This window comes from Schistocerca nitens, chromosome 3 (assembly GCF_023898315.1).
Source record: "Schistocerca nitens isolate TAMUIC-IGC-003100 chromosome 3, iqSchNite1.1, whole genome shotgun sequence".
NCBI classification, from domain to species: domain Eukaryota; kingdom Metazoa; phylum Arthropoda; class Insecta; order Orthoptera; family Acrididae; genus Schistocerca; species Schistocerca nitens.
The window spans coordinates 283032831-283047812 of record NC_064616.1 but is presented as its reverse complement, the minus strand read 5'-3'; the positions used below and the strand labels follow the sequence as shown (position 1 = coordinate 283047812).

The window sequence follows — 14982 nt, the reverse complement described above, 5'->3', positions numbered from 1 at the left end:
CTCCTGCTCCATGTTGGCCCGTTTGATGTCATACCCCCCTTTACACATCACGGAGAAACGTCCATGGGGCTAGAGGGAGCTGTAGAGGGTAAAAACTGTAGAGGAAGACAAGAGATTGGAATACATCCAATTGACGACGTAGAAGGTGCGACTTTCTGACGTGAAGGGGTTGGCACAGGAGAGGAATTCAATGAAAATAAAAATTAAAAAATTAAAAAAAAAAACACGTGTGTCATACGCGGAAAGTAATTATCAGTTGTTCCGTGCATATTCATTTGACAAGAGGCGGAAAACAGCTGCAATCAAATGAAAACACGGCTGGAGCGCTGGTGACGCAGTTGCCATGGCGACGGGCGGCCTCCCACGCTGGGACAAGCTGGAGCCACCTGGCGGCCGCTGTGGTCAGCACAGACCGCGCGCCGAGCCGCCGTAGTCGCGGGCCGGCTGTGGCAGCGCGCGGAACGCACGCCGCCCGTCAGCGCCATGGAGACCAAGGTCACGTACAGCCTGCAGATGCAGTCGCCAGAGTTCAGGGGTACGTGCTCGCAACGCTGCGCGGCTGCATGCGAAACGGCCACGCTCTGCGACGCTTCCTGCGCGCGCGTCTGCTACGGGGTGTGATGCTACTGCCAGCTCGAGAAGGCGCGGAAAGTGACCTTCGCCGTTAAGGAAGTCTGCCTTGTGTTGGCGACGTCACGTCATCGGCATGTGTCGGCCTGTTCACTCTCTTGCCTCTACGTCTTCCTGCCCCCCACATACAGCTCTCCCAGTGCTTACCTATCGTTTCAGTGAACGTCTATTAATACTTGGCCGTTCTGTAACTGAAGAGTGTCGTATTTGTTGCCCAAACGCGGTGATGTCAGACAACTTTCAGTGGGCGTTCGGTGTTTGTGTAATGTCGTGAAGGACCCGTAGCGCCGATGAACTTCGAAGGTCCTATTTATCAATATGTTCGGCAACTTGAATTGGAACCGTCACATAGAAAATGTTGTGGGGAAGGCGAATGAAAGACTGTATATTATTGGCAGAACACTTAGAAGGCGCGACAATTCTAATATAGAGAGATTGCCTACACTACGCTTGTCTGTCCTATTCCGGAGAACTGCTGCTTGGTATTGGAGCCTTACCAAGTAGGTCTGACAGAGAACAAAGAAGAACAGCTCGTGTGATATTATCGCGAAACAGAGGAGAGAGTGTCGCGCATCATAAGCGAGTTGAGACAGCAGTTAATAAACCAAAGGTGTTTCGGTTGCGGCGACGTCTTTTCACGAAAGACGATAATGCACAGATATCTGGGGGTCTGGAGTTACCACTTGTTGAAATGCTCGTAACCAGTTCAAAAGTGCCTTTTTCGGAAAATGGCCTTTTTAAAAAGTGGTTCAAATGGCTCTGAGCACTATGGGACTCAACTTCTGAGGTCATCAGTCTCCTTGAACTTAGAACTACTTAAACCTAAACTAGGGACATCACACACATCCATGCCCGAGGCAGGATTCGAACCTGCGACCGTAGCGGTCTCGCGGCTCCAGACTGTAGCGCCTAGAATCGCACGGCCACTCCGGCCGGCTAGCCTTTTTAGGAAGTGATAAATTTAAGCTAGGCGGGCGAAAGATGCGTTTGTATGGTTTGAGGAAACCAAACGAAGAACACGTTTGGCGTAAAAATACGATAATTCACAGATATGTGGGGGTCTGGAGTTACCACTTGTTGAATGTCAAAATATTTTCCTGACGCCCATTCTCACAGCGAGGAACGAGCATCGCAACAAAATAACAGAAATCAGTGGACGAGCGAAAAGATTTTTGTGTCTCTTCGAGAGTGGAACGGTAGAAGAGCAATGGTCTGAAGGTGTTTCTATGAATCCTCTGCCCAACACTTAAGTGTGAATTGTAGTCTAATACTGTAGATGGACAATTTATTATTTTACTTCCAAATAACATTTGAAGGCAACGTCAAACGAAGATGGTATTAATAGATCCACACATATAATCAGCAAGCCACCATACAGTGCCTGTCGGAGGGTACTTCGTACCAATACTAATCACTCCCTTTCCTGTTACACTAGCAAATGGAGCAAGAGAAAAATAACTGCCTACAGGACGGTGGGAAACTGTCTGAAAAGATTATTAGGGTGTTGCAGGGGAAGCTGTACTGATGGACAATTGTTAACATAAAAATTCTAGACGTTGCGCCGTTTCCGAGTTATTTAGCATTGAAGTTAGCCAATCAGGTGGTTCCGCAAGTACATTCAAGCACCTGCACGCGTAAAAATACGATAATGCACAGATATCTGGAGGTCCGGAGTTACCACTCGTTGAAATGCTCGTAACCAATTCAAAAGTGCCTTTTTCGGAAAATGGCCTTTTTAGAAAGTGAATACAATATTAGTGGTGCGCTTCGTGGCACACTCATGCCGATTAAAATATCTGTGATGTTGCAGTGTGTATTATCAAATGGAACGAGCACGCAAAGACGATGATAGGGAAGGCGAGTGGTGGACTTCGGTTAATGGGGACAATTTTAGGAAGTTATAGCTCCTCTGTAAAGGTGACCGTGTATAGAAGACTCAAATGATCCAGTCTTGAGAACCGCTCGAGTATTTGGGATCCCCACCATGTCGGATTAGAAGAAGCGTCGAAGCGATTCAGAGGTGTGATGCTAGATTTGTTACCGGTAGATTGGATCAGCACACGAGTATTAGTTAAGCTAGGCGAGCGAAAGATACGTTTGTATGGTTTGAGGAAACCAAACGAAGAACACGTTTGGCGACACCGCCCCGACAGGCTGCTTGAATTTGCGCGTGCGACGACCTGATTGGTTAATTTCAGTGCGTAATAACTCAGAAACGACCCAACGTATTTCCTAAAAATTATTTCTCAACACATCGTTCCCTGTGTCACCGCTACAAGTTTTTCAGAATGTTTCTGACCATCCTGTATATGCCTCGGTAGGAGTCGTAAGTTCTCTTACATTGTTTTCGCGGTTCTTACGCAAAATATGTGTTGGCGGCGATAAAATCGTTCCGCAGTTGGCCACAAATGCCAGTTTCCTAAATTTGCACAATAGTGTTTCGCAAGTCATCTGCCCCCCCCCCTTTTTTTTTAAGTTCGAGTTCGCGACGCTTCTCCGTAATACTCGCGTGCTGATCCAACCTACCGGTAACAAATCTAGCACACACCTCTGACCGAGCGAGGTGGCGCAGTGGTTAGACACTGGACTCGCATTCGGGAGGACAACGGTTCAATCCCGCGTCCGGCCATCCTGATTTAGGTTTTCCGTGATTTCCCTAAATCACTCCAGGCAAATGCCGGGATGGTTCCTCTGAAAGGGCACGGCCGACTTCCTTCCCCATCCTTCCCTAATCCGATGAGACCGATGACCACGCTGTCTGATCTCCTTCCCCAAACCAACCAACCAACACACCTCTGAATCGCTTCGACACTTCTTCTAATCCGACATGGTGGGGATCCCAAATACTCGAGCGGTTCTCAAGACTGGATCATTTGAGTCTTCTATACACGGTCACCTTTACAGAGGAGCTATAATTTCCTAAAATTGTCCCCATAAACCGAAGTCCACCACTCGCCTTCCCTATCATCGTCTTTGCGTGCTCGTTCCATTTGATAATACACACTGCAACATCACAGATATTTTAATCGACATGAGTGTGCCACGAAGCGCACCACTAATATTGTATTCGAACATTACAGAACTGTTGTCACTACTCATCTGCATTTACTTAATTTTTTATAAATTTAGAGCAAGATGTCATTCATCAAACCAACTAGAAACAGATGCAATGCACCTTCATTTTTGAACCATTATTATCTGAACAACATAAACAGCTATGTACCTCCGAGTGTTCAGCACAGTTGTTGTTTCCATGTTTTTGGACGCTATTTCGACGACCGACCCAGTAGTCTCGTTAAGGTGCTGAGAACTGTATTGGTTGCGTTCCATGCATCAACTGCACATAGCCAGCCGAGGTGGACGAGCGGTTCTAGGTGCTACAGTCTGGAACCGCGCGACCACTACGGTCGCAGGTTCGAATCGTGCCTCAGGCATGGATGTGTGTTATGTCCTTAGGTTAGTTAGGTTTAAGTAGTTCTAAGTTCTAAGAGACTGATGACCTCAGAAGTGAAGTCCCATAGTGCTCAGAGCCATCAACTGCACATAACAATACAGCTAGCAGCACGTGAAGAGGACAAATGGGTCGAATCATCGTGCTTGAAAGTGGGGGCAACTGCTCGACTGTACGCTCGAGAGCACGGTATTAACGTAATCAGTACTAAGGCCTACTTTTTGTAAATCACTTGATTGCTGGACTCCTTACTTCTGAAAGGCAGAAATAGGAAAACTTCAGGCTGCCAAAGCTTTGTGTCTGATCATTGCCACTCAAAAATGACTCTAAGCACTATGGGACATAACATCTGAGGTCATCAGTCCCCTAAACTCAGAACTACTTAAACCTAACTGACTTAAGGACATTACACACATCCATGCCCGAGGCAGGATTCGAACCTGCGACCGTAGCAGCAGCGCGGTTCCGGACTAAAGCGCCTAGAACCGCTCGGTCACAATGGCCGGCTCATTGCCACTGATAATAATAATAATAGTGCAGTGTAGACCCTACAGCAAGGTGGTAGCCGTTATATAGTTACTATTGTCTTGTGCTGTCAATAATTTCGTTTATTGTTGGGAAGTGAATAATGAAGCAATTAACGCGGGTACTATAAGGGGCAGTCAAATGAAAACGAGACAGATGGAAAAAAGTAAGTAAACAGTTTATATTTCAAAAGTAGTCTCCACAATACATTTATCCCACTGTCAATACATATATCCCACTGTGACACAAGACAGTCAATGCATTCACGGAAAAATATCTGCAGTTTCCTTCGGAACCATGATTGTACCCAAGCGTGCACTTCTTCGTCCGAAGCAAATTGACGGTCACCAATGTCTGTCTTCAGGGCACCAAAAATATGGAAACCGTGTGGGGAGAGATCAGGGATGTGCGGAGAATGTCTAAGAGCTTCCCAGCGAAACTGCAGCAGCGTAGTCGAAACAACAGACAAGTCAGCTCCGGGGGGTGGGGGGTGATGACGTTTTTCTTTGACTGCGAGGGCCACCTCCTGCTATCTCATGTACTTTATGGAACAAGGCACCACAATTAACGCACAGCGGTACGTGGCCACTTTGCAAATATTGAAGCTTTCCATCAGGTCCAAATGCCTAGGAATGTTGACGGACAGCATAATTCCGTTGCAGGACAATGCCCGCCCACATGTTGCCACAGTTGTTTCGACCACTCTGCAGAAATTTCGCTGGGAAGCCCTTGCACATCCATCATACAGACCTGATCTCTCTCCATGCGATTTCCATATTTGTGAAGCCCTGAAAAAAGACATTCGTGGCCGTTGATTGGCTTCGAATGAAAAAGTGCACTTCTGGGTACATTCCTGGTTCCGTAGGCAACCGTAAACATTTATCCGTGAAGACACTGAGCACCTTGTCTCACAGAAGGATGATATTTGAAATAATAAACACTTTGCTTACTTTATTGCCATCTGTCTCGTTTTCACTTGACTGCCCCTTATACTTAAGACGGAGAAGGCATTATTGTGAGATATTTAAGCATATGTGATGCACCTGTCTCATAGGTGTATGGTACATAGTACGTGTGTAGGGGGGGTCTGTGTGTGAAAGATGTTGTTCATACATTAGTTTCACAAGCTGTAACCTCCACCACATTGTCATGCGATAGCACAGTATAGTCTCGACAAATTGAGGTGAAAGGGACCGAGACAACCTCGAATTATTGAAGAAATTCTGACTATCGGAATGTATATGGGAAACGAAATAAAACTACATTTATAAGAATCAGCCACATGAACAACGTCTGACTTACTTCTTTTTTTCAAACTTCGAGTTTTATAGTTTTTCGGTTGAGAGATTCTTCAGAACATTTCTTGGAAGAAAATTGTTCCATTTTAAGTCGGTTCCTCGGCCAGTCACCAACAGTAACTTCGTGGACACGATATTCGAAAGCATTTTGTTTATTGGTTCTCCTTTGGCAAGTCGTTTCTATGCTTCTAACTTAACATTCAAAGAAACAGATACGCTATTCTTTGTTGCACCAGTCATTTTTAGGTGTACAAGGAAAACAGTCAACAAAGAAAACGAAACATAGCACTTAAACCGATAGAAGTGTATGTGTGATGTCGTTGAACATCGAGGTTCAATACGCTGTACAATTTTTGCAGGCTCGGATTTATGGGATAATCGTAATTCCGAGAATCGAAATATCTAGACCCTACTGTATTTGAAAAAAAAAATGTTATTGGGAACTTACGTTACCAGTTACAATCTTAAGAAATTGTGATGGTAGTAATGACATCTTAAGAATAGCCGCGCGGGGTAGCCGTGCGGTCTAAGGCGGCTCCCCCCCTCGGAGGTTCGAGTCCTCCCGCGGGCATGGGTGTGTGTTGTCCTTAGCGTAAGTTAGTCTAAGATTAAATAGAGCGTAGGCTTAGGGAATGATGACCTCAGCATTTTGGTCCCATAGAACTTACCACAAATTTCTAATTTTTCTTAAAAATAATTTACTTTCATTACTTGTTTTCACCCTCAGGAAACTACATTTTACCTCTTCGGGGGTAATTACCCCCAGGTTGGGAACCACTGATCTACACGGTGATGTAGTTTAGGGTTCCCAGGTAACCCACCCCGCAGCCATTCACTTTCCACGATTTAAATTGGCAGATTTACCCAAAATGACGTTTTAGTGCAGGAGTTAGCGTAACAGCCTGTTGTGCAGTAGGTTGGGGGTTCGAATTTTATCAGTTGATTCAAAAATTTTTGTTTTTAAATGGTTATGGTAGTGCCTTTGATCGTTATTTTCATTCAGTTAATTGGTTTAAATGTATTCTATTAAATTTCTAGTCCTTTGCATGTTATTTTAATCATCAGATTAACTTTTTATTTTTCTGCTACTTTTTCTTCCTATCATTCTGTTTTCATTTCGAATCTTCGTGCATTTTATTTTAATTGTTTTTATTTATCTGTCACCATGCCGATCTGTCGGTTAAAAAACAAAAGACGAAATAATTTATTTGTATTGGCTGTGCAATGGTGTCAAATACGTATTTTTCGTTATATACAATACGTACTTTTTTGGATGGTAAACGACATACAAACATTTAAAATACAAATTCCTTTTGCACTGTCGACAAAATAACGAGGATGAAGATTTAAACGAAAAAAGAGATTTTAAATAAATACGCCAAATGAGTAATTGAAATAATAAATGCACTAACATTAACGAAATATAAGGTGATCAAGCGGAAGAAATTAAGTCGAGATGAATCCAAAAAAAGTAAAGTCAGATGCACAAAGATTCCAAATGGAAAAAATAGAGATGAAGAAAAATAACAGTAAATGTAAAAGTTAACTCGATGGTTAAAATCATGTGACAAATGGATAGAAATTTTAAAAATGACATTTAAACCAATTAATCGAATAAAAATAATGATCAAAGTCATTTCGATAACTATTTAAAAATAAAAAATATCGTAGCACTTGACAAGGTTCAAACCTGCGACATTCTGCACATCAAGCTAATACGATAATCATTACGCTAAAACGTCACTGAATGAACTTGTGTCAGTTTTAAGGCTCTAGCACATCATCAGATTTGCGATTTTTTTTTCGTTGATTAGTCGTAAACAAGGATCCACCAGGATGATTGGCTACGAGGTAAGATACCTGGGACCCTAAGCTACGTCACCATACAGATGGTTTCAAAAACTCGATTCCACCCTTAGGGACCCATGCTTGTTAGTGTTAATTAGTTAGTTTCATGTTCTGTGAATCATTTGTGCGAATAACCGTAATGATGAGGAACGAGGCACTGTACATTCATATATGAGAAATTCTTCTACGAAATGGAAGGAGTCCTGAAGGAGAAACTTTTTCATTTTGTATTCATTTTAAATTTGCTGTCTGTCAGACATTTTATATTTTATATTATTGGATAGATGATAAAAAATTTTAGTGCAGTATCGTGAATTCCCTTTTTGTGCAAAAGATAACGGTAATGTGGAATAGTGAATGTCTTTTTTCTTCTGTTATTGTAATTATGTACATCGTTGTTCCTTTTGAATTGCAGTGGATTAGTTACAACTTCAGGAGGGAATAATACTGTGAAGCAGTAGTCAAATTGTTGTGTTCATTAAGTAGGAACGGTATGGTAACCACTCTTCCAGATTTTTACCATCGCTCTAAATAACTGCAAAGAGTAATGACGACTGTCCGCTGCTGCAGGCGCTGAATTGTGCAGGCTGTCTCGAAATTTCGTCATGATTGCTGCGGCTCACGTTAAAAAGTAAAATGCGTTGTTTTACACACTTGTAAAAATTAGATCTCTTCCATATAACATGCAACAAGCAGGATTAGTTTTCTTTTCTTTAGGTGACGCTAGTATTGTAATCAATCAAAACATACAGAACAGCAACGGAAGAAATGGAAAATAACGTTTTTATTCTGCAAATGGTCTCACTTCCAATTTCAAATCGTTATACTAGAGCTTCATTCGAAGACTTGATAGCAACAGTTGCTATCAGGTCTTCGAATGAAGCGCTTGTGTAACGATTGCATTCACGACATCCAGAGATTTACGGCTCTGTATGACATTTTCGTTTATTTGGAGAGATGTGTATGGGGCTGAAAATAACATAGTGAAATGCTGAAACTGGTAGTCTTCAAGATACAATACAATAACATCTTAAGATACACGGCTGTTAATGAATTTCATTGCCATTGACAGTTAGTTAACCAGCCAATTATTTCCAAAGATATTTGGCGATTTGAAGATAAGGCATTTATACGGAAACCGCAGAACTGCAATACTGCAATTTCACATTGGTACAAAACCTAAAATTTTGTGTAGGTACTGAGGTAATCAACGTTTTTCGCTCTAAATATTTGAGTATGAATCCTTAAACCAACTGTTTGACTTACTTAAGCAAAGTGAACTAGGCCTACATCAGTTATACGGATATTAGTTGTAGTATCTTAACTGTACGCAAACTGATAAACCGTCATAAGCATATTCAAATACACACAAAGCCGGTATTTCTAGATAAACCATGTGTTACATTGTACTCAAAGATTTACAGTATATGACTATAAATGCCAAAACAATTTAGCATGTGAGTACTGGTACACACTACTGTGATATGTGGATATAATTTCAGAGGTTGATGTACGAGTTTAACAGGAAAACGGGGGAGGCAAAGTGGAGCAATAAGATGAACGCCATGTGGTGGGTGAGAAATAGTTACATAATTTACAACAAGCATACCATCTTAGCTGTGAACAATGTTCACTGACTGCTGTTACTGCAGCATGAGTGAGTAATAAGTCTGTATTTGATAGTTAATAATTGATTCAGTAGTCTGTGATTGGTGTTTATCGATAGCCAGAATCTGCCTTTAGCTCCCCTATGGAGAACATCACATTTAATATCGTGGACCACCAGACACTGAATTCCAACATTTAGCTGTCAGACTTTGTTAGTATTCTGACTGATTACCGTTTCGCTTAGCGACATACTCGTCTGGAGTGGAAGTATATCAACAGCGAGCTTTGTTGACAACGTAATTGTAATATTGTCAGCCGACAATATTGTGGAGCAAGTTCGCAGAAATGCTCATCAGACCGTAGCGAAACAGGTCATGTAAATTAAATTCTTGGTCGTATTTGTAACACATAGAATGTGGTTTAACAAAATGGCGTTGTGTGGAGTGTATTCGCCAAATGTTCGAAATTACGCAAAACTTTATGTGAATGATTGTTTCCCGAGTTTTAAAAATACGGCGAAATCACGCTCATTTAGTCGTAATGTGTGTTATTATTTTCAGTTCGTAACTGGCAGCAGTTGCGGGTACCCTAATAGCGCGTCATCTGCAGCCCCTGTGGGTGTCAGTTAAGTGGCGGCCACTTCTAGCAGTGGCGTTACTGTGCAGGAGGACAGCTAGTCTTCCCTACAGATTTGCCATTCATTCATTCATTCACACATCGTGTTCCGTAAACACTACAAAAAAGCAACGTATGAAGTGAGACAAATTATGCAATAGTAGCCGCTGCAGACAACTTCTTCGACGCAGATCAACAACAAATTATGATCACTATTAAGCATCTCACGCTGATCATTGTGGGGATTCCTTGCCATACGCTGTTAGTTCAAAAAGAGCGCCAGTTTTGATAAATCAAAGTAAGAAGCTTCAAATGGTTCAAATGGCTCTAAGCACTATCGGACTTAACATCTGAGGTCATCAGTCCCCTACTCTTAGAACTACTTAAACCTGACTACTCTAAGGACATCACGCACATCCATACCCGAGGCAGTATTCGAACCAGTGACCGTAGCAGCAGTTTGGTTCATGACTGAAGCTCCTAGAACCGCTCGGTCACAGCGGCCGGCTAAGTAAGAAGCTTATTTTCACAAAAATCACAAACAAAATACATAAACATGTTCATCTGATCTTCCCATTTCATGTATCAAAAATGTGAGGCATATGACGTCCTCTACTGCGCTGGCACGCAACAACTCTGTCCATGAAATTCACTCTGACTGGAGGACCAGTTGCCACATCCCTTTCGCTGACAACTCAACGAATTTCCTCCTTAAAGTCATGGATGTTTTGGGGTTTATTGGCATACACCATTGACTTAAGATGACCCCAACCGAAAAAAGTCACAAGGAGTTAACTCACATGACCTTGGTGGCCACTGATGATCGACATTGCGCGACATGAGATGATCCGGGAACCGCTCATGGAGCAATTGAATTGCTTCGTGGGACGTATGACAGGTGGCACCATCATTTGAACCCACAACTCTTCAATGTATATTCCATACAAATAAGGCCACAGAAACTTCCTAATCATCGTACGGCATCTATCTCCATTGATTGTCACAGCCTGTCCTGCCTCATCTTCAGAAAAGAAAGGACGTTGACGCCGACCTACCAAAAACCGCATCAAACTGTCACTCGTTGTGGATGCGTTTCCCTTTCTTGGATAATGTAAGGATTTTCTGACTCCCAGATACGGCAGTTCTGCTAATTCACAAAACCATTTAAGGGGAAATATGCTTTGTCACTGTCAAACTGTCGACTCTTGTGAAGATACATCACTTTCAGCTGCTGTGTCAACTGAATTTTATAGATGTTGTAATGGAGATCATACCGGAGAATTCTCCGTACTGAAGAACAGCTTAAGCCCAATTGTTGGAAACGGTGAGCGATTGATTTCATTTGACTAACAGCTACACTGTCATGGAACACCGCAATCTTCTACTCACTTCGGCCAGAGCGACGATGCCAACGACTTTTAAGGTTTACTGTTGAACCCGTATCAAAGACCTTCTTCGTAAGTCTTGGAACTTGATTCATTTGGTGCTCATTACGCCCTACAATCGCGCGAAGTCGCCTGATAATTTCTGCATAATATTCTCCATTCTGATAAAACGTTTTCACGATTAGCACAAGTTGCGCACAAGTGAACTGCTTCATGGTTAGACACCCAGTGCGAAAAATTCAGACTGAATCAACAATCGGAATGTTCCTGAATGTAAACAATGTCACCCACCGACAAATAAAATTAACCAAACGTTCCGCGCTCTTTTTGAACTAACCTTTATATTACGCTATACAGGTTGGTCATAAACAGTCTGAAAAGGCTGTAAGGGTGATGCAGAGTAGATTTTGATGAGAAGTAATTTTTGAAAAATTCGAATACGTTACGTCGTTTCCGCGTTAATTAGCATTGAAGCCAGCCAATAAGTCCTTAGCACGCTCTGATTCGAGCGGCCCACCAAAGATGTTGTGGCCAAATGTGTTCTTCGTAAAACCGAACAGGAGAGCGATGCAAAAACTGGACATGGGACGGTAGTAAGAATCGAACCAGAGCGAAAGGCTATGCAGTATCTGCGTTATCATATACGCTAGGGGAATAACTGACTCTAATTGCACCTGGCGGGCCGCTTGAATTCGCACGTAACGGGCTAACGGGCTAACTTCAATGCTAACAAGGGAACCTCCCCATCGTACCCCCCTCAGATTTAGTTGTAAGTTGGCACAGTGGATAGGCCTTGAAAAACTGAACACAGATCAACCGAGAAAACAGGAAGAAGTTATGTGGAACTATGAAAAAAATAAGCGAAATATACTGAGTAGTCCATGTGTAACATATGTAACATCAAGGATATTCAGGGCACAGGAGCGTTGTGGTCCCGTGGTTAGCGTGAGCAGCTGCGGAACGAGAGGTCTTTGGTTCGAGTCTTCCCTCGACTGAAAAATTTAATTTTTTATTTTCAGACAATTATCAAAGTTCGGGCACTCACATATAATCAACTTCGCTCTCCAAAATTCCAGGACATGTTCGGATTTGCTGGGACATATGCAGGATTTGACGGTATACATACGGCAAAATTTGAAAACGTTAAAAACATATGTTTTGACAGAGCACACGGAAAACTGTGCGACTGTGAAACTGTTGCATTCATTTGTTGCAGTTTATGTGACAAACTCTTATGTTTTAATCACTGTTTTGGAAGTGATTATCACATCCACAAGAAAACCTAAATCGGGCAAGGTAGAAGAATCTTTTTACCCATTCGCCAAGTGTACAAGTTAGGTGGGTCGACAACATATTCCTGTCATGTGACGCACATGCCGTCACCAGTCTCGTATAGAATACATCAGACGTGTTTTCCTGTGGAGGAATCGGTTGACCTATGACCTTGCGATGAGATGTTATCGGTTCCCATTGGAGAGGCACGTCCTTCCGTCTACTAATCGCACGGTTTTGCGGTGCGGTCGCAAAACATAGACACTAAACTTATTACAATGAACAGAGACATCAATGAATGAACGGACAGATCATAACTTTGCGAAAATAAAGAAAGTAAACTTTTCACTCGAGGGAAGACTTGAACCACGAACCTCTCGTTCCGGAGCTGCTCACGCTAACCACGGTACCACGGCGCTCCTGAGCTCTCACTATCCTTGATGTTGCTTATCATGCACATGGACTACTCAGTTTGTATATTTTGCTTATTTTTTTCATAGTTCCACACAACTTCTTCCTGTTTTCTCGATTGATCTGTGTTCAGTTTTTCAAGGCCTGTCCACTGTGCCAACTTATAACTAAATCTGAGGGGGGTGCGATGGGGAGGTTCCCTTGTAAGTACCTCGGAAACGGTGCAGCGTATCGAATTCTTTTCTTAACAATTATTTCTCTCCACAACGTATCTAGCAATACGCTTACAAGTTTTTCAGACTGTTTCTGTCCACCCTGTATACACTGATGGGCCACGACATTACACCTGGCCGAGCGGTTCTATGCGCTTCAGTCTGGAGCCGCGCGACTGCTACGGTGGCAGGTTCGAATCCTGCCTCGGGCACGGATGTGTGTGATGTCCTTAGGTTAGTTAGGTTTAAGTAGTTCTAAGTTCTAGGGGACTGATGACCTCAGATGTTAAGTCCCATAGTGCTCAGAGCCATTTTTTGACATTACACTGAGATGACAAAAGTCATGGGACAGCGATATGCACATTCACAGATGGTGGGAGTATCGCGTTCAGAACGTATAAAAGGACAGTGTGTTGGCGGAGCTGTCATTTGCCCTTAGGTAATTCATGTGAGAAGGTTTCCGACGCGATTATGGCCGCATGACGAGAATCGACAGACTTTGAACGGGGAGTGGTAGTTGGAGATAGACGCATGGGACATCCCATTTCGGAAATCATTAAGGAATTCAATATTCCGAGATCTACAGTGTCAAGAGTGTGCCGAGAATACTAAATTTCAGGCGTTGCCTCTCACCACGGATAACGCAGTGGCCGACGGTCTACACTTAACGACCGAATGCAGCGGCGTTTGCGTAGAGGTGTAAGTGCTAACAGCTAGGCAACACTGGGTTAACCGCAGAAATCAATGTGGGACGTATGGCGAACCTATCCGTTAGTGGGCTATAGCAACAGACGACCGAAACGAGTGCCTTTACTAACACGATATTGCCTGCAGCGTCTAGTGACCGGAAAACAGTGGCCTGGTCAGACGAGTCCCGTTTTCAGTTGGTAAGAGTTGATGTTTGGGTTCGAGTGTGGCGTAGACCCTACGAAGCCATGGACCCAAGTTGTTAACAAGGCGCCGTGCAAGCTAGTGCTGGCTCCATAATAGTGTGTGCTGTGTTTATATGGAACAGACTGGGTTCTCTGGTCCAACTGAACCAATCATTGGCTGGAAATGGTTATATCCCGCGACTTGAAGAGTATTTGCAGCCATTCGTGTTCCCAAACATGTCACCAAACCAAGATTGTTCGCGATTAGTTTGAAGAACAATCTGGACAGTTCGAATGAAAGATTTGGCCACCCAGACCGCCCGACACGAATGCTGTCGAACATTTATGGGACATAATAATGAGGTCAGTTTCTGAACAGCATCCTACACCCGCAACACTTTCTCAGTTATGGACGGATATAGAGGCAGCATGGCTCAGTATTTCTGCAGGGGACATCCAAAGACTTGTTGAGACCACGCAACGTCGAACTGCTGCACTACATCGGGCAAAAGGAGATCCGACACGATATTAGGAGGCATTTCGTGACTTGTAACAGTGTATGATCACTGCCCGCCGCAGGAGTAAATGCCGCGTGCTGGCGCTGCGGGCACGTGACACAGTAAGGGAGCACTTCACTGCTGATCTGGCGACACTTTCAGATTCATCTCAGGAGAACTTACAAACAAGACAAGAAACGCCTAGCAAGCAAACAGTACTATGGAAAAAAATCGTCCACTGTGCTCGTAAAATATATCTGAATGTCATGCCAGGTCAGCAATCAAGAGTTTCACATTTTTTAGATTACGATAAACAAAGCGTGAAAATTACTAAAGAAAAAGACCTCACGGTGAATAT

General features: G+C 43.1%; 1 protein-coding gene across 1 annotated transcript in view; it reads left to right on the top strand.

Annotated features, from left to right (window-relative positions):
• The first annotated feature begins 411 nt into the window (after nucleotides 1-411).
• The window catches only part of LOC126248248 (1-phosphatidylinositol 4,5-bisphosphate phosphodiesterase eta-2-like), a 551756-nt gene continuing 537185 nt past the window's right edge, over nucleotides 412-14982 (top strand). The window contains exon 1 of the mRNA XM_049949098.1: nucleotides 412-535. Within this exon, the coding sequence (XP_049805055.1) occupies nucleotides 484-535 (52 nt within the window). The 5' untranslated portion in view covers nucleotides 412-483. The remainder of the gene's footprint in view (nucleotides 536-14982) is intronic.